General features: G+C 45.7%; 1 protein-coding gene across 2 annotated transcripts in view; it reads left to right on the top strand.

Annotated features, from left to right (window-relative positions):
* The window catches only part of ZDBF2 (zinc finger DBF-type containing 2), a 166,243-nt gene that overhangs the window by 33,190 nt on the left and 107,031 nt on the right, over positions 1-26,022 (top strand). For both annotated transcript variants that reach the window (XM_086955320.1, XM_086955322.1), the window contains exon 2: positions 11,670-11,784. In XM_086955320.1, the coding sequence (XP_086811446.1) occupies positions 11,770-11,784 (15 nt within the window). In that variant the 5' untranslated portion in view covers positions 11,670-11,769. The remainder of the gene's footprint in view (positions 1-11,669; positions 11,785-26,022) is intronic.

Below are 26,022 nucleotides of genomic sequence, written 5' to 3'. Positions count from 1 at the left end.
ATTTTATTGGTCCAATGTCCAAGTTAGGTACTAGTTGTAGATTTCTTATGGTTTTAGTTGATTACCATTCTAAGTGGTTTGTTGTTGAGACTTCTGAGGCTTTCACGACGGATAAAGTCATTAACTTTTTAGAAAAGGTATTCTTAAATGAAGGGATTCCAAAGGTTTTGGTCTCTGATAATGGCCATAAGTTGGTGTCTAGAAGAATGGAGGAATTTCTTTGCAGTAAGGGTATTAGGCATGATAAAGTTGCTTTGTTTAGACAGCAGGCGAACGGTTTAGTTGAAAGAATTAATCGTTTGATCGTGGATAATATCCAACTTTCCTTGTGCAATGGTTTATCTTGGTCTGAAGAATTGAAGAAATTAATGTGGTCGTACAGAGTAACACCGCACTCTTTGACTGGGGTTTCACCTTTCATCTCTCTTAAAGGAAGAGAACCTGGTTTGAAGGAGTTGCCTGGGTGGTTGAAGGACAAAGATTGTGTGTGGGTAGATCGTGATGTGATTGGGAAGCAAGTTGCTAATAAACAAATAGTTGTTGCCAAACATTATGATCATTCCAAAGGGGTCAAAATTCCTGATATCAAATCGGGTGATTGGGTGGTGGTGAAACGTGGAGGTACTGTTGCCAAGGGAGATAGTACATTTTCTAAACCTATTCAAGTGAAGGAGGTGAAGAAGAATGTTTTGATATTGTGTGATGGGTCAACTTGGAATTTCAGTAATGTTGCTAAATGTTTTTCTTCTCAGATGGGTATTGTGTGAGGTATATTGTATATAGTTTCCTGCCTCTATTGTTTCTTTAAATTGTTGTATATATGGGGGGAGATGTGTAGAGATGTAATTCTTGGAATGTTGATATGTTGCTTAGCAGCTCAGAATGTTATTGTTAGAGAGTATTGAGCTGAGCTGTGAAGCAGGCTGTGGATGAAGCTGGAGATGCCTCTACTACTCTACAATAAAACTTTTACTTCTTCAAATTGCCTGGACTCATCTTGGGTGCTTGCAATAAGGGTGCCTGGCCAAGAAGACCCCCTGTTCTCAAGTTTACCATCTGTCGCCGCAGAGCAGAGTCAGCCTTTTACTGGAGGAGTCAAGGATAGGCTTTTTTGTAATTTATAGCTTTATGATGCTTGCCTTGGAGAGTTGCTAACGAGAATAACATTTACATTCGTAAATAGACGGTTGCGCTCACACATTTGAATTGAATAAAGCCTAATCTCTGTAACAAACCAAACAAATGATGTAACCACTCAAAAAGCTGCAGTAAGCTTAAGTAACATAATAATGAAAGAGAAAGCACGCTTGACGCAGCGCTAAAGGAAACAAGCACACACAAAACAACAAGCGCTGTGTTTAATTAATAACCTGATTCTCAACAAGGAATGCAGCTGCACCCTGCACGCGACGCTGCTCGCTCCCGAGAGCAAAACGCTGTGGGAGTGAACATTTGAAGAAGAGGTTGGAAAGGCACCCGCTTTTGGCCATTTGCGTGCTTTCAATATTGAAAGACACACGCAACAGTCAATCAAATGTGTGGAATGCGTCAGACCCACGCAGAGAAGTTTTGAGCGCTCACAAGAAGCCTCCCATAGTGCATGCACGTTGCGCTAGGCTCGACCTAAAAAATGAGAATAGGAAAATTTTTGGAAAAATCAAAAATGTCAGTGAAGGAGAATTGGCTTGATTTGGTATGGATATGGAGTAGTAGTGTACACCAAGTCACTACATGGCACTGTGCAAACACAAGTCCTATCCTTCTCGCTGATCACCAATGTTAGAAATTGAGTTTCTGGTTGGTAGAGGTATGCACCTTGTCCAAGCAGGAACCACAGTCCTAGTCAGGGTAAGTCAGACACTACAAATGAAACTGTGCTCACCCTGTGTTAGCTTAGCACAGGGCAGTCATAACTTAAGAGGCAATGTGTAAAGTAGTTGTGCAGCACTTCAACAGTAACACAGTAAAAACCTCACCTGAAGACTCCCCCCCCCCCCCGCCCCCTCAGTTTTAAGACCTCTCACCCACCCCAGATGTGTATTGGATATAGGCTACAGGTGCACAGAGCGAAGAGCAGAGAAATGCTATTTTTCTAATAGTAGCATTTCTAAAATAGTAATGATACATTTAATATTGCCAGCAAAGAGGATTTATCATTACCATTCCAGTAATCTGAAACATGACAGAGCTACTCGTTCTCAATCAGGAATTACAGCTTTAAGTGTAATACCAAATTCCAAATGTTGACCTACCTGAGGGATGACGTATCTATCTATATCTATATCTATATCTATACTAATATAATAAAGAGAGAGCCCAAACCTTTGAGGCGGGTAATCTCAGGAACCACAGCACCAATCACAACACCCAATAAAGCATTGGAAAGGGGAGTTGCAGCAGAATGACATAGGCTATGCAGACGCCCACCATATACATTTAAAAGGTAAAAGAACCGTGCCAGCAAAGAAGTCCCTTGTGGGCGTGTCTGCGTTGTGCTGTGGGCGTGACAAACGCTGGGGGCGTGTGGTACATTCCGCCCTTCATGCCATGTCTCATATCGTATGCTGTGGGCGTGTGCTGTGGGCGTGTGCGGGGCGCGGGATTACGGGAAAAAAAGCGAACGTTGTGCCCAATATTTCATTGTTTTTTCTTCCCAGGTTCTGTACATTCCAGCTCCGGGTGTGCTTGCTCCGCGCTCCCAGTGACGTGCACCTACTTTACTGTATGGAGGTCAGGCATGGCGCTATTCCCAAAGGCCGGAAGGTCGCAAACAGGGGCTATTGTGCAGGAAATGTGATCTCGCCTTAACTTCCGGTGACGCCTTAAGCGCACATTGGAGATTTTCCACATATATATATATAGATATATATATATCTATATATATATATCTATATATATATATATCTATATCTATATATATATATCTTCATCCTACTGGCAGTCAGTCGCCAGTAGGTTGTAATAGTTAGGACCTAGTTTCCATAGGAAATCCGCACCATTCTATTGGGAATAACTTTGGCGCCGGTTGATGAATCTTCGCAAATTTCTCAAAGAAGATGGCCCGCTCCGCTCCTTCCCTGAAAGTTTTGGGGGGATTCGTCAAGTGGGGGCTGAGAAAAAAGGGGGGTTCCAATCCAAAATGTTTTCCCCATTTTATTTTCCATAGGACGATTAGACACGGAATTACAAGAAATTTGGCAAAATGGTAGATCTGATTCGCAGATCACGCTTTCGCTTAAATGGGTTAAATCCCTCCGGTAGTTCCTGAGAAAATTGAAAGGAAATAAATATATATATCTATAAGCGCGCACGGTACGCGTACCGTTCGCGTACCTTCCCGTGCACGAGCTGCATGCTGATTGGCTGCCACTGTCTGTCAACACTCCAAAACAGAAATTGTTGGCAGCCATCTTGTGCCTCGGTAGAGTGAGGCACAAGAAAGCAGAAAAACAAACGTGTAGAACTCAAAAAAGGGGCCAGGTAGAAGCACCCTGACCCCCTAGGCCTGCTCAGGGGATCCCACAAAGACCCCCAAGGCCCAAATTCTTTTTTTTTTTAACCCAGTCTGTTTTTTTTCAAATTACCCTCGGAGGAACATATCGCAGGGGCATAGTGATAAAGAAGTGTGGGGGTGGGCCCAATCCCCCCCACACTGCCCCGGGGACCGCCGCCCCCCCGGGGCAAAGCAACGCAGCCCCCTGGCGCATACTGGATGCTCCTGGTCGGCTAGTGGGACCCCCAGTATGCAAGGGGAATTAGTTACCCCTCTGCAAACGCGCCAGGGGACTGCGTTGCAGAGAGGTATAAAAAGGGGCATAGCCTCATTATACCTCTCTGCAATTCAGCACCCTGGCTCCTACAGGAGGTTCCAGGTGGACTAGTTGGCCCCCAGGGACCCCCAGTATGCAAGGTAAATTAGTTCCCCCTCTGCAAATGTGCCCAGGGGCTGTGTTGCAGAGAGGTGTAAAAAAGGGTGTGGCTTCATTACACCTCTCTGTAATGCAGCCCTCCCTGGCGCATACTGGAGGTTCCAGGCGGGCTAGTTGGCCCCCATGGACCCCCAGTATGCAAGGGGGAATTAGTTCCCCCTCTGCAAACCCGCCAGGGGGCTGCGTTGCAGAGAAGTGTAAAAACATTTTTTTTTCAATTTATATTAAAAATATGTAATGTATTTTAAAAAATAAAATATCTAAAAATAAATAATTTAAAATAATGTAGTAAATCAGTATAAAAAAATACCAATGAATACATTTAAAAATTATCATTTACAAAGCCATTGAAATTCACTGAAAAACCATAGGTTTCAGCCACGTATAGTTAGGAATTACCATTTAAAAAACCTTTGAAATTCACTGAAAAAAACCATAGGTTTCAGCCACGTTATAGTTAGAAATTAGCATTTTAAAAACCTTTGAAATTCACTGAAAAAACCATAGGTTTCACACATGTTATAGTTAGCTGGACATTTTACTTGTACAAAACCTTTAAAATTCCCCCGTTACAGTTAGTTCAGCTAACTATAACTCGCGCGCCCGCAAAGCACTGCTGATGACGTCACATATAACATCACTCATGACATGGTCAGTGACATCACTCATGACATCACTGATGACATCTCAAATGATATCACTGAAGACATCATCCTTGTGAAAGAGTGGCAGACCTTCTCTCACTCTAATATAACCTTTGATACACACATTCAAAAATAGAAACAAAAATTTCGAAGAAAGAAGAGAAACCAATACCAGTTACAAAAAACTATTCCAACATCTACTTCCACATCCACTCATTCACCAACAGTTCTATATAGTCACTCATACATGTACTCAATCATCATATGTACTCATACACCTATACATCCTGTTGCACACCGATACTGATCCATAGAGTTACTTACACACATACTCACACAAACATCAATTTACTTGCATATACAGCTATACACATAAACATACACAAACTGACTCTCCTAAACGATCACTTATAGAAACACATACTTAGTTATACAGGAACTCTTCAAATCTCGAACTCTCATATATACTCACTTATATACACCAATACTCACATATAGTAGTTTAACACATATGTACTTAGTCATAAAGACAGTATTGAGACAGTCAATCACTCACTAACACACCTATACACACACTCATCCACCCATACAGTCCTGCACACATGCTGTCTTCAAAACATATATATAAACAGTGAGTCACTCATTAATGCTTCTATATGCTAAGTAATATCCCCCACCAAACCATATAAACACTCAGACACTCATACTGATACTCAAAAAAACAAAATAATAACCTATATAGACACTCATGTAGCTACTCACCAACCCATTCAGCCACTTATTCAAAAAATATGAGACTGAAACAGATATTTACATATTTAAACATTACTCACTAACCCATGTATTCACTAAGATACAATTAATCAGTCAGTTATACAATCAATTTTTAAAAAAAGTCATCCATTTAGACACTTACTTACCCATTTATTCTTCCATCGACCTTTAGATATACATATATAAAAAAATATTTATTTTTCAGAAAGACACACATCCACTGGATGATGTCATCAGTGATGTCATTTGAGATGTCATCAGTGATGTCATGAGTGATGTCACTGACCATGTCATGAGTGATGTAATATGTGACGTCATCAGCAGTGCATTGCGGGCGCGCAAGTTATAGTTAGCTGAACTAACTATAAAGGGGGAATTTCAAAGGTTTTGTATGAGTAAAATGACCAACTAACTATAACTGGCGTGAAACCTATGGTTTTTTCAGTGAATTCCAAAGGTTTTTGAAATGCTAATTCCTAACTATAACGTGTGTGAAACCTATGTTTTTTTCAGTGAATTTGCAAGGTTTTTTAAATGCTAATTCCAAACTATAACGTGGCTGAAACATATGTTTTTTTCAGTGAATTTCAAAGGTTTTTTAAATGGTAATTCCTAACTATAACGTGGCTGAAACCTCTGTTTTTTTCAGTGAATATATATATACTAGCAGCCCGTCCCGACCTTGTCCGGGAGCAATCAGGCTTCCCCGACCCCCGCCTGCCCCCGACCTTGTTCAGCAGCCCGGGCCCCTGGCCGCACCGTCCCCCGCCTGCCCCGACATTGCCCCCTGGAGGACTATTCCTTTCTGCCCAGCACCTACTTTCAAATATCTTTCCAGCTTTAGTAAAGCCGACCGCTGGTTTGCGCCCGTTTATTTCCCATCAGCGTGACCTGCCTCGATACCATGCTGATGAGAAGAATCGTCTTTCTCCTCAAGTGCGCTTACTTCTGCGTGTCCAACAGCGTTCACTGGCGAATAGCCTTGCCCACAGCAGCCTGTAGCCCACCTTCAGTCACCTCCCGCTTTCAGTCTAACTCCAGTCCACCTTTGGCCCGCCACCAGCCCTTCAAACATAGCTCCAGTCTGCCTCTCCTTTCTAATACCTTTTACTCCTCAGTGCGAGACTTACTCCTCAGTTCGAGACTGCAGGGATACTCCCCGTCCCCCGCCTGGTCTGACACCCGCCTGTCCCGACATTGTCCCCGGAGCCTTACCTCAGCCGACGCTCCTCAGATCACCGGTCCTCGCCGCTCTGCTCCTCACCGCCTGTCCGCCGCCGCCGCTACTCCCCCGCACCATGTCCACCTCTCTGCTGCTCGCACCGCCGCTGGCCTGTCCGCTGCTCCTCACGTGACCGCTCCTCCCCGCGCCATGTCCGCCGCTCCTCTGACACCGCTCTGACGCCGCTCCTCGACGTGAGAACGCACGTCGCGGCCGGCGCTACTTTGGGGGGACTACTTTATTTTTAAAATAAATATTTTAAATAAGGTTTATTTATAAACTTTATATAGCCTATAACCATCTACAGACCCTTACGATTTCTAAGGTGTATCTGGTGTGTAGATTGGTGCAGTGGTTCCGGATTTCACCCGCCTCAAAGCCTGAAAGTTTCTCCTTTATTATAGTATATAGTGTATATATGTGACCAAGGCCGCAGGGACGGCCGAAACGCGTCATGACTAGCTGTTGGGGTTAATAAACACTGCAGAAAACTACAGGAAGTGGTCCTTGCCTTGTTTTTTTCGCCTAGGAACGGTGAAAGTACTGCGAGGTATTGCAGAGATATATATATATATATATATATATATATATAATCTTAATTTAATTAAAACATTTATTCTTTTAAATTGCATTATTTATGTTATTTTTATTTATTGTTTTATGTTATTACCCTTTACACCCTAAACACTAATCCCATCCTGCTCCCTTTAAATACCCCTGTACCCCATAATCATAACCCACCCTTACTCCTTAAAATTCCCCAACACCCTTAAACACAAACCCATCTTAACCCTATAAATATACCCTGTACCCCAAAACCCAAACCTATCCCTAGACCCTAAAAATACCCCTGTACCCCAAAACCCAAACCTAGCCCTGTACCCTAAAAATACCCCTGTACCCCAAGACCCAAACCTACCCCTGAACCTTAAAAATACCCCTGTACCCCAAAACCCAAACCTAGCCCTGAACCCTAAAAATAACCCTGTACCCCAAAACCCAAACCTACCCCTGAACCCCTAAAAATACCCCTACACCCCAAAACCCAAACCTGTCCCTGAACTCTAAAAATACCCCTGTACCCCAAAACCCATACCTATCCCTAAACCTACCCCTGTACCCCATAACCCAAAACTGTATCTGAAACCTTAAAATATCCAAACACCCCAAAACATATACCTCAGTACCCCAAAACATATACCCCTATACCCATTCTTACCTTATCCAAACATTAAAAAAACGTGCTTTTACCATTCATGCATTTACAACTAATTTTGTTGTAAATGTATGCGTGGTAAAAGTATATACAATGTAATGCCATGCGTTATATTGGCATTGCGGAGTCATGGTACTTTCCTAATGAAAGTATGCGGAGTGATGGTATGCGGAAAGAAAGTTGTGGAATAATGGGTGTTTACCCTCCCCGGTAAGTACATTGGTGGCACAGCGGCCCACATCTCCAGCAACATACTCATATTTTTTCACCACCCATTTGAAAAATGCACAGGTCTCTCTCATTGATGGCCAGCACCGACATACACTTTTAGACACACCTCCCGCCACACGTTCTAGAATTGCGAACTTTAGAGCTGGGGAGCTACGTTCGAATCTCAGCATCAGCTCAACATCCTGTGATTCCAGGCAAATCGCTTTGTCTCCCCGTGTCTACCACAAATGAATGTGTTCTTCTGTAATGTAAATTGTGCTCATGTTATGTTGTCGAGTTCGCTCTATATAATAATGCAAGGAAAAATAAAGTAGGGAAACGCGAGTTCACACACTACTGAACGCGCACTCTTAAGTGCATCAGCAGTGCACTGTGAATCGGAGCGTTTCACAAGCCTGTCACAGATAAGAAATGCTATCAAAACGAAAAAACGAAATCCTACAAAACAATATACCACTGGCCGGCAGCAATTCATACCCGGACAACGTCGGGACGGGCTGCTAGTATGTAATAAAAAGGTAGTTTAAAGCTCGGCATGGGTTTTTAAATGCAAGTCGACACAGCAGTGTTAACTTCACACCCAGGCTACGCAGTGGCTGGCTTGGGACATGTCTTGGTTGACACGATTACTGTTGCCGGTCCACAAGTTGCATTTAATTTACAGGCCCTGGACACGTACTGTATTTGATTAGGGATCGCTAGATAAATAGGCCAAATGTGGATGTCAATCAAATCTTGTTTAGGGAAGGGGCTACGAACATTACCACTATGCTGAATCCTAAGGCTAACACAAAAAATACAGCCAATTAGAAGGCACGCAGGCAAAAAGTATTGTGGAAGATCACCCTCGGACTGTCAGGTCTAACACCCATTAATAAAAAATTCCTGTACCCTGGATTTAAGTTAGCAACTGTCTCATCGACATGAGAACCAAAGCTGATGGACCAATACTTGGACTCCACCAACACCTCCTTTCAATTTAGGATTAGGTGTACGTTCTTTAATGTCATACTATCCATATCAAACTGCTGTTTGTAAAAGTAAGTGGGAGATTCCAGGTAAGATTCAACTCGACACATCCATTGATGCCTGTCCCACTGAAACAGTCCATCTACCCACACTCAAACCATATAAAGATGAAAAAAATGTGTGGCGGAGAGGAAGGCACCTCAAGGGCGAACCACCCTCGGGGATCTTGGCAGATGTTACCAATACTCAGCCCCCTTTCTCATCATTGGTTGCCATTCCTATTCCAAGAAAAGAAAAGTGTCAAAACATAAATACAGGTGCTAGGCAGGAAGTTCAAGACAATCGCTCCCTGATGTGACAAACAAAGAAAAGTGAAAGATAAAATCAACAGCCACACCAATTGTACAACTTTTATTACTAACTCAGGTGTGTGCTGGTGAGTTTAAAAGGCTGGCAGCTTATTGTCGCATACCACTACCTGTAACAGGTAGTGGTATGCGGCAATAAGGTAGTGGTATGTGACAATAAGCTGCCAGCCTTTTTAACTCACCAGCACACACCTGAGTTAGTAATAATCGTATTTGGGAAAGACACCTCTCTCAGGTCATCAGTATAGTGGCTTTCAGTGCTAGGACCCACTCCCAAGCTCATCCAATCTTGTCCGGGAACCTAGGCAACTTAATTGACTATCAAATCTCTGTATTCAACCACGTCAACCCAGTCTCATCTATCTCCTTGCACACCTTCAAGCTACTCAGGAAAGTTTTCAGATGGCTCCTTCAGGGCGCCTATAAATCCTTTACGCAAGCTCTGATCACCACCATTGTGGTCAATGGCTATAGCCTCTACGTTGGCATCACCTCCCTACTCGCCAAGAGGCTTCAAGTCATACAGAACTCAGCCGCATGACTCGCACTCAAACTACCATACCACACTCCTATACCCAAACACCTTAAAGGCCGCCATTCGCTTCCAATCCTCTTCAAACTCCCCACACAGCAGTACTCAAACAAGGCAAGGCTAAATATCCTGTTTCACATGACACCTCCGCTCAGCCAACCTCCTCCTCACCTACTTCCCTTGGATCTGCGAGCCAGAGACAAAGGCTGTGCCTTTTCTCAAACCCCCCCCCCCCCCCACACACACACCCTCTCCCCGAATACCTAGAACGATCAATCTCAGCGGTCAACTCCATCCTAGAGATCCATAAGTACCTAAAAACACAGTTCATCCAGTGGGCCCCAGACAGACCAGCATCCCCTTTTTAGGCGCCAGGGTACCCTCCCAGGTGATATGCGCAATACAAGTAGTATAGCATACCTAGACAAAAGCAGGGCAAACAGAGCCCACACATACAATATTTGGAGACTTTCTTTAACATATCTAAAACCACTTCCTCATTCTAGGGAGAATTCAGTTGACATTTTCTCGCCCAAATTTCCACCTATTCTCGCCCAAATCTCCACCTATAAAAAAAATTTCCACCTCCAAAGTTTCATTCAGCGAGCAAGACTACGTTTGGAGCTGGGCCTACAAAGACAATCAATTTACTGTGAGGCTGATACCCTGAAATATTTCATACAGTTATTAAAAGCCGGTGACAACATTTTAAAATTCCACCTAAAAGAAACCTTTTCCAGTTTTGGCAACCCTTGGAACACTCAGATTGCAAAGGTCATAAGAGTGCTAGAGATGGACAAAGGATCCCTCTTTTTAGATTCCATTCCATATTCAGGCTGGAAAAATACCATCAATAGACAGGTCAAATTAATTTCCGATCGCATGGATTTGCACTCCGGAAAAACATCTTCCATTTTGCTCTCACTGAACTCTTCGTATCTTCCCGGGAAACCGCAAGCCTATTTCCAGGAAAACTTAAATGCAGTGGCACGGAAGAACATTATGTTCATGCGACTTCTTGGCTTGCGTTCAACGGCTTTCAACAGATGGGCTCCAACAAGGGAGGGGTGGGGGGTGGGGGGGTTGCAGACTGTGCAATTACCACTCTGAGTCATGGCTGCCCCAAGAAAGTTTCTCTTAAAGACTTGTACTTAATATGGGGCATTAGGACATGCAGGGAGGCTTCGGCTCTTTGTTTCGCATCCACTGACATCCAAGTGCTTGCAAGGTCGGGAAAATTTGTGAGACTCTTGGACAATCTTCTATCATCTTCTTCGGCCCCCGCTCTCCCACGTCCTCCCCCTCAAAAACTCATCACAGACTTTTTTTCCCCCGTGGTTTAGCACTTTTCGTTTTTATTATCTTTAATTTTGGTTTTGCGTAGCAAAATGTTAATATTGGCAAATATTTTCTTAGAAGCACAACGGCCACTAAGCTCAGTGAGCAGTTTCTCAGCTTTGCGTTTCTGTTTTCTTCCTTTTATCCTAAACATGACAAATGTGTTATTGCTGATTTTTTATATATGTGCTAATGCTGTTTTTATAGCAATGGTTTTAAGTAACTGTGATAAACTAATAAAAAAACATCAAACTTCAGTTGAAATTTTATTTTTCCTTTTAGCTGTGAAATGTTTAGGCTCGGTGCTCCCTCCCTTGATCATGGCTTCTTTCGATTGCTCACATTTTTCATACAAAGTGAGGAACTCATTTAAGTCATTCATACTATAGAGTAGGCCTTTTTTGCTTCCATCTCTTGTAATGCTTGATGCTTTTCTTGCTTTGCAGTTTGCCAGTGGAGATTATGGTGCTGGAGTGGGTGCACAAGATGGGTCCAGGCTCCATCAACTGACTGAGAGGTGCAAATACATTTTGAAAGTGGTGTAAAATGAGTGATCACAAGGTTGGTACGTATAATATTGATTTGAAGCATCTATGAGTCACAGTACACATTTCTCAACACCGTGTTCTTTGTGAAAGAGATGGTAGTTTACTGACGAAACAAAAAAATTCACTAAAGCCATATCACAATGTATTGGCTCAAACAATGGACTCTCTTGGGTTCATAGAAAAGTAATGTGTATAAAGTCTGTTGGATGAAATGTCGAACACAAATTTTTTTTTAAAGTTATTTATAATGAAAGCTAGTAATGTGCCTCATTGTTGGTTGATACTTATCTTATTGTGATCCAAAACCTCATGCTACTTGGGTTAAAGTTATCCCATGCTTACACCTCCAGTGCTGCAGCAATTAAGATTGACTCCATTAAGGATCATTTAAAGTGTGGGAGCGTGGCCAGCAAGATGGCTGGCAGCTTTGGCCCCCCCACTGCCACCTCTCCAACCCCTGAGAGGTGTGCGACATTGTGAGGCCTTCCCAGGAGTACACCAGCATGGCTAGCGGGCGTGACTTGAGACATGCGCCCTTTGCAGTTGAGATTTCCCCAAAGACAAGGGCCAATAACTGCGGTACCGGAGAGCGGAGGCACGAGCCCCACCTGCCATAGACACTAGCCCCCTGGATACCAGCCTTACCCAGAGGGAGGGGGAGGCGGCCTCTGTGAATACCGTGGTGGAGTGGAGGACGGAGGAGGCGTGCATCATGGCTGCTGAGAGGCCCATGTTGATGGCGTGGATCCATCCCTGGTCTGAGGTTCATTGCTGCTGTGGCATATTGCAGCGAAAACGTTTCCTGAGACATCGTGGGTACACACATTTCCCTGAGCCTTGAACTATTGGACTGGTGCTGCTACTCCGTGAAGTTGGAGGGGTGACTCCCCTGCCTTCACTGTGCCCTGTGGTGGCTGACTTGAGGCGCTGCTCTGTGGCCCCTTGGGTGGTAGTTGTGCAACGACCAAGGGGAGCGTCAGCCCGCATTGATGTGACCCACGTGAATTGGCCTGTTGGCTGATTGGTGCCAATGTGGTGCTTATCAGCTGTGCAGGAGCACCGTGGTGTGGCACTATCCTGTGGTGGCTGGGTCTTCTGATGGTAGCAGAGGAGCTACTGTCTTAGTAGTCATTACCCTACCTCACCACTGTACCTTACAACTGACTCTTGCCCTGGCCCTGGCCTGCCTGCTGTCCCCGCTGACTGACTCTCTGGGGGCGATCTGGTGCTGTGACTGGTCCTCCAGTACCGCTGCGCTTTAGAAGTGTGCTGTTCTGGCTTTTCTGACTGCCGGGGTGGCGCTGAGTTGCCGGGACTCGTCTGCCGTGGGGGAGCCCAGCTGTCGTTTCAGGAGAAGCCCATGGTGGCAACTAGTTAGGGTTTCAGCCACAATAGAGGACAGCCTACAGGGCCGAACCACCCCTTGGACAGATGAAGAGCTCACTGCGCTGTTTCCTGGTGGCCCCTGATGTAATCTGCACCCATTGTGGGTGGTAGCGATTGGGGCCTGCTCTGGCTTAATAGCCAAGGTCTGCTGAGTGGAGCAGAGAGGCAGCGTACGTGTCTTTGTGACCCAGGCACACCTATACAAGATTGTAACTTGGCCATGTGAAGCGGAAGTATCAGTGTAGGTAACAGAACAAACCGGTGAGCCAAGCGGGATGGGTTTTGCACCCTGTTGGATCAGTTTGGATCCCCCTGTACACTATGGGCAAGGGCAGACTGATTAGGGGGCACAGCAAACCTAGATGGACCAATGCATGGCCCCAGGTACTGCAGGGGGCCAGCTTGTGGAGAAGAGTGAGAGGCCATGGAACGTGAATAAACCAACAGGTGCCCAGATCTTTGCTGCTATCGTAGCCTCGAGCCTGGCGGTACAGACTAAGATTGAGACTGTGGCATTGGATATTAATTTGCTGCGTACGGATCGCCACAAAGTGATGGAGCGATCTATTGAAATGGAGCAGCAAGTGTCCACTAAGCAGGAGAAGATGACCGCGCTGTGGACTGCGATGGTCGTGCTGTAGGCCCGTTCACAAAAATTGGTTTAAGGGCCGAAGATGCTGTCATGTCCTTTTGGCTAGGCCTGTCATGTATACCCCCTTTTGCATACATTGTCCAATCCACACGACAATAACAATACTGAACAGGTGACATTTTAGCTAGTCATTTGCTCCTGTCTCTGCGACACCAGGCTTAGAATGTTATCATAATCGCTGTACCTGACATACATAAACATGTCCTCAGGCTCTGCATAATTATTCTGTATAAGGGTCACCACTTACTTTCATCCTTGGCCAACAAGCCCGCTGTGCATGATTGCATTGTTTTGGAAAAACATTTGATTGTTTCCGAAACATTTATGATTGTTCTAAAAAATATTGTTTCTAGAAGGAACCCTGGAGTGACCTCTCTGGTATATAAGAACGTTATACCCCCATTGCAAATGAGAGCAAAATTCCTTCCATGCTGACACGGGATCCTGCATGCTGAATCTTCGACACGCAGTGGTTTGACATCCCCTGCCGGATGTCATCCTCGGAGCAGAGACCGGGTCCTTCATTCTCTATCATCAGGTGAGGGGGTTGGTTCTTCCGTAGGGGATTCTTGGATATATACACATGCCACACTTACATAGCTAGGCTAGGTACATTTAGGCAAATTACATAGGACACGCATTATAGGAGTGTGCAAGTGCTATTGTCTTATCTGAACTGTATATGTTCATCTTAGCACTATGGTAGAAATGTATCTGTTTATTATATTAGTACTTGCGATTTCTTTCTTATGCTTCTGTCTCTGATTGTTGCTGCAAAAATGTTTTACACAAGACTGACGCTTGACCAATAAATACTTATTGAAATGTCCTAACCGCCATCCTGTGTATTTTCTGAGAATAAGTAAGCACGAGTGACTGAGCGAAAAGTACGGTACTGTTTTCCATGAGCCCTGAGGAATCTGGGCTGTCATGTTCAGTGGTTGTCAGAAATTACCTACACCACTGTAAGATACAGGGGGTGGTAGAGGCACTGTACAGCCAGCTGGCCTAATGGCTGAACTATCCTGTAGGTGTCTTGAATTTGTTTGGACACCAAGCTCTCCGTTTAGGTAATCCAAAACGTGCAGATCCTGGGGAATCATAGGAACTGCACGACACAGCGCCGTCAACATTGGTTTGGTTCTTATAGCAACAGTTACGATCTGAGTAGTTCAGTTGTGCTTTTTCAGAAAACCTTGCTCACACTTTTCAGAGACGTCTGAAGGGGGAAGGGAGATACGCCTCAGCTGAGCAGATATACCCTGTGTATTGGCTGAAGGTTTAAGGAAGCTTGTAAGGTTAAAAGGTTCCCACATTGTGCAAAACTCCTAATTACTAAAAGTTTTACTCTTTTACTTTCCAGAATGCCTGACAATGCGAGTGATGGTTCGGGGGAAGACGAATTTGCAAGCATTTGCAACATTACAGAAAACTGCACAGATGCAGTAACTATAAAATTGTTAGAACACCGCGTACCCGCAACAGGTGGCTGTTACCTTCGTGATTGAGGCACACAAGGTGTTCGGATTAGAGGTATTCTATTCTTGGGTTCAGGTCCCGCTGCAGATCCACAGACAAAATAGTTTCATATTGTAGTTGAACTAACGGAAAAATACATTCCATACGAAGATATTGAAGTCCTGTTAACTTACCAGCAACACAGAAACTGGTTTAAAGGTGCCCTCCTTCACACATCTGTCATAAGACTTGGTCCACTCAGCATAGCCTTGTCTTAGCGACTTATACTCCACATCCTGAGATGGATAGATCAGTTATTGAAGTCTGTACAACATACAAAGACATAGTCCGGCTATACAGGCACATTGTTCAGTTTGTCTCACTAACATTAACAGTCCAACCTGCGAGAAATTCTCTAGTTGGTCCACATCAGTACATTCCGTTCTGGATAGCATACAAATTGCACAGCTGGAAGCAGTATTTCACCGTACGGGCCCACAGGAAAAACATAGAATGCTAACCATTTGCTTGCCAATGGGGATGGTTCCCTCGATTGAAGATTACCACTCTGGGAACAATCTTTGCTGCTGTTTACATCAGAATACACGGTACCCCTTCCATAGCAGGCATTCCAGAGGTATTGAAGCAGATACAGAATGAGTGTGGGGCAGGCCCTGCCCTGGTCTTGGGGATAAAACTGATGGGTAATTTTGCCCAAGTCTCTGCAATCATGCTGAGCAACATAACACCACCGCCTAAGGGAAATAGCTCCTATAGATAAAGAGCAAGAGTTAACAAAGATTTTCGAAGAAACCTTTGCTGCCTTAGGTAGAGATAGTTTGGGAGCTAAACCAGGGGAAACACAAATGGCACGTAGTCCTGACCAGGACAAGTCGAAGCAAGCACCCTATTCTTCTAAAAAGAAATGGGATAACAAACAGCCCAAAAATAACAATACAAAAAAAAATCATGATCAGGGGTGGGTCTCCCCAACGTGAGTCCTCTGAAAAGAGGTATAACCCTAGCAATTGTGGTAACATTAGGAAACCTGACCGGTATCAGGACACTGATGAACGTTCCTTTCAGGGTTCAACAAAAAACTCTGAAAGGGACTGGCGATCAGAAACAAAAGACAGAAGATTAACCAAAGACAAAAAGGGAAACATATCGTAATTCAGATTACATAATCCATCAAGAAGAACAACCTTAAGCAAAGCCTCAATTCAAAAAGAAGAAAGTAACTGGCTTGAAAATTAGACATGCCTAGGTTACTGAGGACTCTGCTTCTGAACAGGGAATAGCTCTTCCGATTCTAGACAGTGAGGCAGAAGTAACAATAGCTTGCCAGAACTTGAAGGATTTTCTGGTGACAACAATATTGAATGAACAAATCACGGTTGAAGCACCTGATACAAGCGTTGCTATCCCACATAGACAGTACAAAAATACACTCCAAATCAAGGGGAACATCTCAAGGAAAGTTGAAGGTCTCTTTTAGGAGAACTTAACATTTGGATGAAAAGATTGGCCACCAAAATATGTGATAGATTGCCCAAAAAGAGGAAAGTGTCATTTGCCTGCTTTCTCCGACTTGCTCCAGAATCTTTAAAACATTGATAAGTGCAGGAGTGGGCGCTAACGCCAGCTCTGGTATTGTACCGCAACCATGTAGGGTAGGACATGGAGTTTACCCGCCACAATATCCCATTAAAATCTACTTCGAATCCACAGAGACAGTACCCCATTAAACATACAAAAAGAGAGGTCAAAGAAATCTTAGACCAACTTGAATACCAAGGTGTGATTTAGACTTGCACCTCCCCAATGAACAATCCTTTGTTTCCCATAATGAAACCTAACCATGCATATCGTCTAGTTTTCGATTACCGACATTTAAACACATGCACATGAACATTTGCAGTTCAAAATGCACATAGTGCCACATTCATTAATAACATTGTGCGGAAGAAATACAAAACAACGTTCGATATCTTGAATGGATGCTTCTACCAAAATATAGCTCCAGAAAGCAGATATTTGAAAGCATTTTCTGCTATCGGCACTCAGCGTCACTCTGTCATGTGCTCCAGGGGTATAAGAACAGCCCAGGGCGATTCTCAGCAAGAATTATTACAAACATGGGATAAGGACATCTATCTGACGGACGATTAATTACTTGAAAACTTGTGCAGAGCTAACAACATAATTGTGGGTTTTGCCAACTTGGACTACAAATTTAATTTCATGAAATCAAAAATTGCCCATCTCAATGTCCTGTTTTTGGGATATGAGCTATCAAGTGAAAGCAAGAACCTGGCAGCCAACTTTATAGAGAAGTGTATTGTATTGTATTGTATATTGGATTTATATAGCGCTTATCACCCAGGGGTCTCTAAGCGCTTGCCTTGGGAACCCGTCCTGGCTTTTCCCTGTGAGATAGCCCCTGCAGGGCATCCCCAGGGTGAAAGCCAGGCATCCCGCCGCGGGGCGCCATTGTGGAGATTAAGCAAGCTTAATGCCCAGAGTTGCAGAGTGTGAACCCATGATTAGGTCAGGCACGAAGCGAGAATTATCGAGTCCGTGGACATTTGAGCTCAAGACCCTGCAGCGTCGGGAATTGAACCCTGGTCCCGGGTCTGACCTCTGCTTCAGGGTCTGCCTGCTCTAACCAGTGAGCCACACTTTTCCACACCCTGCTCTAACCTTCGAATACTCTGAAGAGTTTACAATCCATTTTAGGATTTAAAAATGTTGGCAGAAAATGCATTCTGGATTATGCTGAAAGAGTAAAAGCTTTCTACGACTTAATCAGACCTGATTTAACAGCATATCAATGGGAAGAGGAACAAATAAGCTATTCTTCATTACATTCAAGCTGACATGATCGCATCAAAACATTTACACATATGTGAATTGTACCAACTTGGTGATCCGGGTGGTCCTGCGTTTATCAGGATATACATACATCATTTTCAATAAAAGTGAAACGGTCCCGATTGCATATAAATCACATTTATACACAAATGCTGAAATACGATTTGCGGCCACAGAAAAAAATATTGACAGCAGTACAAACTGCTGTAGTGAGAGAAAGAGCACTAGCACAGGGGAAACGCATAATCAGTGTAACCCTGGTGCCAACTTTAAAAACTGTGACCAAAGTGAGGATTCCAAATACAAAAGCACTGCATCCACGATGGATATAATGGTCTTATTCTCTGCAACAGACGTAGATTACAAATATGATCCTACACTAAAAACAATCATTCCTGCAGTAGGAACATGAATTCCTTCTCCAAATTAAATCTTGCTGCTACAAAAATATGAGTACATCATTTACACTAATGGTTTTGCTAAGACTCCCGTTGGAAGTAAGGAACAGTATAGCGCAGCATGTGCTATAGTGAAGGAACGTATGCAGGATGGTCAGTTCCCTTCCAGCAATACAACTACAACCCCCTTCACTGTCTTCTGCTCACGCTTCAAACACTTTGACTCTGGACTCGACCGTGTTAAGCGACTTTGGGAGTGTCACTACCTCTTCAGGAAGATCAGAGAGTACCTTTTCAGAAGCCTTGTTCTCCCGCTAATCACAAGCGTGAAAAACCAGCAACGCTCCTCATCTCCTGCCGGTTTCCTTCCATCTTTGACTATTCTCCAGGAATCACCAGCTCATGGGGGTCTCCCCTCAACCTTTTAGCGTTCCTATTTCTCAGGGATTGCAGATAACCCTGCTGACGGTTTACTTTCCCTTAGACAACATCACCTTCTGCTAGTTATTGGGCCAGTGTAATCTTCTGGGCCATCTGTGCAACTAGGAAAGTGAGGGCTTCTCTTTCAGTCTCCTCACTCCTCTAGAACATCACTTTTCGCCTTCCTGTGTCACTGAGCCTGAAGTGCTTCTGGATTGCTAGGCCCAGGCCGTCCCCGCCTCTTTGTTGGTTTCTAGCGCTGCCCTGCTTTGCGCGCTCCTCCAGTGACTCGGGCACTCCTCAGTCTATTTCCCACAAACGCTTGTTCTCTATTAATATGGCAATGTGAACAGGGGGTGGGCGGGCTCTGCCCTTTGCTGTGACCTCATCTAGTTGAGTTCCGCCCTCTCTACCGGCTGTGGCAAAGATAGTAGAGCTAGCAGGTTTCAGATGAAAATCCCCTCTGTAAACATCCGGGGAGCTCTGCTTCCACCTCAGTGCTGACTCTGACACGGGACTCACTGTTACTCAGCTGTGTCCGCCATTTCCGATGCGCCTCACCGCAATGCGCTCAGCAGCTCAGCCAACTCCGCCGCTGCCACAGCACTGGGCGCGATGTCTCCTCTCTTGGCTCCCCAGGTTTTCCGTCCCGCCGAAATGCTCCCAGCCTCTGCTTGCAGGCACTGGAAATCCTGAATACAACATAGACATGCTTCTAGTGCTAAAATGCTACTTTAACATGAACTGGAACACTGTCCAATTGTGCGCTGTAGAGTAGGGAGCTCTTAAGGTGGTTTTTTGAGGTGTAAGCCTCAGTAAGACCTATGGTATCAAAATAAAATTGGATCTGGGGTTGCGAGATAGGGAGGAACAATTGGGGCTACAGAGACGTGCATGGGGAAGCAAAGCAGGAGATGAGTCCTTGACAGAGGCACATAGGACAGTATCTGCAAATTGGGGCAGACTAGACTGTCATGTCCAGATGGACTACAGACAGCAACAGGACAGAGAAGACTACCAGTCCAGAAACATGCTGGCCTGGTTGCTTGAACGTGAGCGTCCTCTGCCACCTATTTTCACTCTCTGCAGATCTGATGGTACAGTAATTATGGGTCAGGAGGAAATTAACCAATTTTTATGTGAGCACCTCGCTGGGGTGTTCATGGCCCCGGCACCTGTGGCAGACCTCGGGGTCGAGGGTTTCCTAGCTCAAGTGACCCTTCTTTGGCTGACAGAGGCTCAAGCAGAGGGACTCTGCGAAAACATTGCATTGGCAGAACTGGGTGAAGCCCTCCAAGACATGGGAAGGAGGAAAAGTCCAGGACCAAATGGTCTCCTTGAGTATTTTCAGTCGAACTCTGCCACCCTGCTCCCCGCGCTCCTTGAGCCCCTTCTTGAGGCTCATAAAACTAGCGAACTCCCGGTTCATATGACGGCAGTCCTCCTAAAATGCTCCCCAAACCAGGCAAGTTCTCTTCTGACCCAGGATCATACAGGCCACTCTTCAAGCTTAACATTGATGTCAAGTCAGGCCAAAGTCCTGGCACTAAGACTGAGCAGAGTGCTCACTCACTTAGTTTAGGATGACCAATGTGGATTTATGACTAGACGATACACTCCTATGAACTGGACAGGTCTATCCCACATAATGCACAAAACCCAGACTACTGACTTGAGAGCAGCATTGATAGCCATAGATATAGAGAAGACGTTCCACACCTTTTCCTGAACATATGTTTGGGCAGTCCTCTCTCTGACTGCCCATATGTTTGGGCAGACCTAGGGACAGAGTTCCTGGCATGGGTGTAACTCCTATAAAATGCACCTTGTGCGTGAGTCTGAGTGCGCGATGCAGTGTCTGACACCTTTAGTATCAAGAGAGGCACGCGACAGGGCTGTCCTCTGTTGTCGCTCTTGTTTGTCCTCACTGTGGAGCAATTGGCGACATACCTCAGAGATCAGATACGAGATCGGGGACTGCCTGTGAGAGACAAGACCCACATCGTATCCATGTGTGTAGGCGATACTTTGATTTATGCGAAGGATTCTGGATGCACTGTACCCCTTCTCATGCGACTGATGGTGGACCTCAGAACAATATGGGGGCTCCAAGTCAATCGTCATAAAACAGTGCTATATCCCCTCAAAGCCCTGACTAAACTTTTTTTTATTTTTTATGTTTTTTATTCACCAAGCAGCAGGAAATGGTTAACACATTACAATATGGAAATACTTGTACAAGTCCGAGTACTCATGCCTTCAATAATTATCAGGTAAAGCACATATAAACAATGCAGATACACATAGCGACTCCAGGAATATAATGTAATACCTAAACAAAAATAATTACAATCAAGTAATCATACAATTAAAACCTCCATGGCCTAACAGTGAGCAAAGTGAACTATAATATTTATTATAATGTACCAAAGGGGTCGCATGGGATAGCATTCTCGCTCTCTCATCAGCGCATCTTCCTCCGCTTTCTGATTAAGAGTCGATATCGCATTGCTGTAAATAATCTAATAGTGGTTGCCAAAAATCTTTAGGTCTGGGGGCCTGAGGTATTTCCTCCTCATAAGCGCTTAGTGTTTCCTTACAGTATAGTAAGTCAGTTGTCCTTGAATGTGGGTGGGCGTTTGCTACCCCATTTAATGGGTACTCGCCTTTTCGCAGATAACAATGCCACTGCCAGCAGCTTTCTTCATTTGGCCAGTTTGAGTTTATGTATACCCATTAGGCATACTAGTGGTACGTTTGGGATCTGTTCAGTCAGCATGCGTGTGAGCGCGGCTGTCACCTCCTGCCAGTATTTATACAGACCGGGGCAAGCCCATGTCATGTGTAAGAAATCAGCCCCCGGTGTGGAACAGCGTTGACATTTATCATCCGCTCTGAGGCCATAGCAGTGTAACTTGACCTGTGTGTAATAGGTCTGATGAAGAAACTTAAAATGGATGATCTGTAGGTTACAGTTCAACGTGAGTAAGTGTAATTGCGCGCAGCTATAGCTCCAGTCGTCCTCCGATATGGTCTTCCCAGTTAGCTCTTCCCATCTCTGGAGGGAGCGTTCAGGGCCTAGATTCTGTTCATTCTGGGAAGCAGTACATAGCCGTGTGACTAGATTCTTGTGTGGGAGCAGTCAACAGTACCTGTAGGGCTTGTAATGGCGCAGGTTTTGAAAACATATTTTATTGATTTTATATGTTCATCTTACAATCAATAGAAATGTGTACCATAATATCCATATCAGGCAAACATGCCCCCATTTTAGTACCCAACTCACCCCTCAACATCAACACCCTCACCCCCCCCTACATATTTGGTGGTGTGGGCACATACAAAGTCTCATATCTCACTGTATTATCAGTTGTCCAATGAGATTGCAAGCATTGTCAATCCCATGGCCATGCATTAGTCATTCCTCACCCTCTTCCGTCTACAAGTCCCATAAGCCCTGAACCAAGGCCTCCCACGCCCGAGCGACCTCCAGAGCCTTATCATTACCCACATGCGCAGCCTGCCGGAACCTCACCACACTCTCACAATTCACCCATTTACTGAATTCCCTGCGCCAGCGCCTGCTCGAAGGCCCCTCCTGTGCCTTCCAATGCCAGGTTATTTCTCGCTTGGCCAGCAAGAGACCCCAGTCAATCAATTTGCTGGTTACTTTCGTTTTAGCCATGTGTGGGAACCAGTGCAACAAACAAGTGGCCATATCGTATTCTAGTTGTCTATCTGTAACTGCATTCAAAAGGTCCCCTACTTCCACCCAATAACCCTCTATACGTGGACACAACCATAGCAAATGCTCCAATTCAACATCCTCCTCTAAATACCTGGGGCATGCCACGCCTTGGACTTGGAAGTATTTTCTGATCTTGCCCGGGGTCAAGTAGGCCCGATGTAGAATGAAAAACTGAATCTGCTGGAGCCGAGCGTTCTTGCTCCCCTTCCACGCCCTCCTGAGAATATGTTCCCATGTGGTATCCGGGATCGGACGGCCTATCCCATCCTCCCATTTCGCTTTGAGGCCCGCCAATGGTTGTAAACCTTCCTGCAACATCCGAGATTGGAGGCATGTGACCGCTTTAACCATCCCCACTGCCATTACGACATATTGGCATGCCAACGTGGTCACTGGTTCCGTTCGCCCCTCTCTCCAGTATTTCCGAATCGCGGTTGTGAACACTGCAAGAATCAGAAAGTCACCCTCCGGGATCCCATACATGTCTCGTAGTGCTGGAAAGGGAAACAGTTCCCCATTCAAGTACAAATCCCCCACCATTTGGATACCTAGTTGTTCCCAGTTCGTCAGCGGGGTCCAGTCCCCCCCCGTGCGGAAGCGCCGTCAACATCCCCAGTGGAATCTCCGCTGCATAAGGGTGGAGAACCCCCACCCTACGCTGGGTTCTATTCCAACAGAGTCTCAGGGTTCGCTCCTCCCCAGTCAGATCCCTCAGATCAAGCTTCTGTTGTAGGACTATGTAAGCCAGAACATGGCGCTGTATCCCCTGTCCTCGCCCACACTCAGGGCCCCAAAATTATTGCGCTATGTTTTGCGTCAGTACCTGCAGCTGTGCCGCTAAATAGTAGAGCTCGAAGTTGGGTACCGCTAGTCCGCCATCGAGCCTAGGTCTCATCAATGTCGTCAGCGCCACTCGCCTTCTACCGCTGCCCCATAGGAAACAGACAATCAGTGATCGCAACTCTTTAAATACTCGTGGTGGGATCCAGATCGGCAAAGTACGGAAGTAGTACAGCAACCTGGGAAGAGCCACCATCTTAAGCAAAGCTATTCTGCCCATCACCAATAGGGGGAGTGTCGACCAGAACTCCATGTAGCCCTTCAGGGCCCTGATACAGTGCCCCACATTCCCTTCCAACAGATCTACGTTGTCATGATAGATCCGAACCCCCAAATAGGTGAGGCAAGTCGGTTCCCAGGTGATCTCACCAAGTGACGTTGGCGGACTTAGTCCTCGTCGGATCGGGAAGAGGCATGTCTTGTTCCAGTTCACTTTGAGTCCCCCAAATCGTGACAGCAGGGGGTAGCTCCACACAGATTCTCTTCTGCATCCCTCAAAAAGAGAAGCAAATCATCTGCGTACAATGAAATATAGTGTGGCTCGTCCCGGAGCAGCAGCCCCCGATAGATCAGCCCTGAGCGCGCACGAACCGCAAGCGGTACTATCGCCAATGCGAATAGCAGCGGCAACAGTGAGCAACCCTGCCTCGTTCCCTGCATTACCGGATACTGGTCTGAAATCACTTCACCCAGTCGCACCCTGGCCGTGGCCGATGAGTACAGCACCCTCGTCCAGTTCACAAACTGGTCGCCCAGTCCAAATCGGCCCAGGACTGTGTGTAGAAAGGCCCATTCCAGGCTATCGAACGCCTTTTCCACGTCCACCGAGAGGACTTCTGGAGACCGGAGGTCATCATGTCCCTCTGCAATAACTCATTGGAAGCGACGTATATTCGAAGCCGTGCTCCTAGTTGTTATAAAACCCGCCTGGTCCGTGTGTACCAGCGAGGTCATGTGCGGCAGGAGCCGGGACGCTAGTATCCGGCTCAGGATTTTGTAGTCTACCGTTAACATAGATAATGGTCGATAAGAGGCCACATCCACGTCTGTGCGTCCGGGTTTCAACAGGGGAATAATCAATGCCTCACGCATTGATCCTGGCAGTCTACCTTCCTTCCCCGCTTCTTAATAGACCTCCAATAGGCAGGGAGCTAGCGCATCAATATACTGGGCATAAAATTCAATGGGCAGCCCATCAGGCCCCGGCGTCTTGTTCCGGGCCATGTGTTTAACTGCACTGTGTATCTCCGAGAGAGTGATATCCGGCCCCAAAAGTTTAGCCTGATCCTCGGCCAGTTGCGGCAATAGTATCCCCTCCAGGTATTCCTCTATATTCGCTTCCGCTGCCTCCAACTTACTGCAATATAAAGATTCGTAATAGGTACGGAACCGGGCCAATACCAGCGCCTGCGAGTGAACCAGTAGGCCAGAGTCCATTTCTATCCTCATGATCGGGCCACTCCTCGGCACCGGGTCAGCCAGTTTGGCCAACAGTGTACCGACTTGGTCCCCCTGGGCAAGTACTTTTGCCAGGTAGCCTTTGTGGTCAAAGCAGCGTAACCGCTCGACTTCAACTGCAAGCCGTTCTTTCGCTTCAAGTAACTGCGCCTGCAGCATCGGCTGTCCTGGCCTCCACTGCTCCAGGCCCCTCAGTGCCTCCTCCACTTTCGCCACATCTTCTAGCACTGCCTTTCTGGTTCCTGAATATTTACTAATACAAAGCCCTCTAATGACTACTTTAAAAGCGTCCCACTCAACTGCCCTCGTGGATGCCGTTCTCTGGTTCTCCTGAAAATAACGGTTAATACCCTCTCCCACTTCCGTTCTAAAGACCTGGTCCTCTAGAGTTTCGGGCCGCAAGCGCCACGTCGAAATTGCGGTTCGCACTCGCTTCCAGTTGAGCGACATCAACAACAGGTTGTGATCAGAGATAGTTCTGGTAAGGTATTCAGTATGGCCCGCCACTTGGGCAACCGAATGGGAACAAAGGATTGCGTCAATTCGGACATGGAGCTCGTGTATAGAAGAGAAGAAAGAATATTCCCTTTCATAAGGAAGCTGAGCCCGCCATACATCAACCAGCCCCCTTCTTTCCTGCCATTCAGATCTAGTTTTGGCCAGTTTCCGGATCGGTCCGGCAGCTAGAGGAGGATGTGATCTGTCCAGTTCAACATCTGCGATGGCATTATAATCACCTCCCACCACACCTGATAAATTGGCCAGAAAGCGAGCTTGATCGGTATTCGGGGCATAAACACTACAAAACACAATTTCCCTGCCATTTAACCTACCCTCTACTGCTGCATATCTGCCCTCCGGGTCCAACACTTGTTTTGTGGCCTGAAACTGGACCCCCGCCCTTACCCATATCAGCACTCCCCTAGCGAATGCAGAGTACCCTGTGCTGAATACCTGTCCTCTCCACCTACACTGCAGCGCTTGGCCCTCCACCCTTGTCAGATGTGTCTCCTGTAA

This window comes from Lissotriton vulgaris, chromosome 2_1 (genome assembly GCF_964263255.1).
Source record: "Lissotriton vulgaris chromosome 2_1, aLisVul1.2, whole genome shotgun sequence".
Taxonomy (NCBI): Eukaryota; Metazoa; Chordata; class Amphibia; order Caudata; family Salamandridae; genus Lissotriton; species Lissotriton vulgaris.
This window is presented reverse-complemented; position numbering and strand designations above follow the sequence as displayed.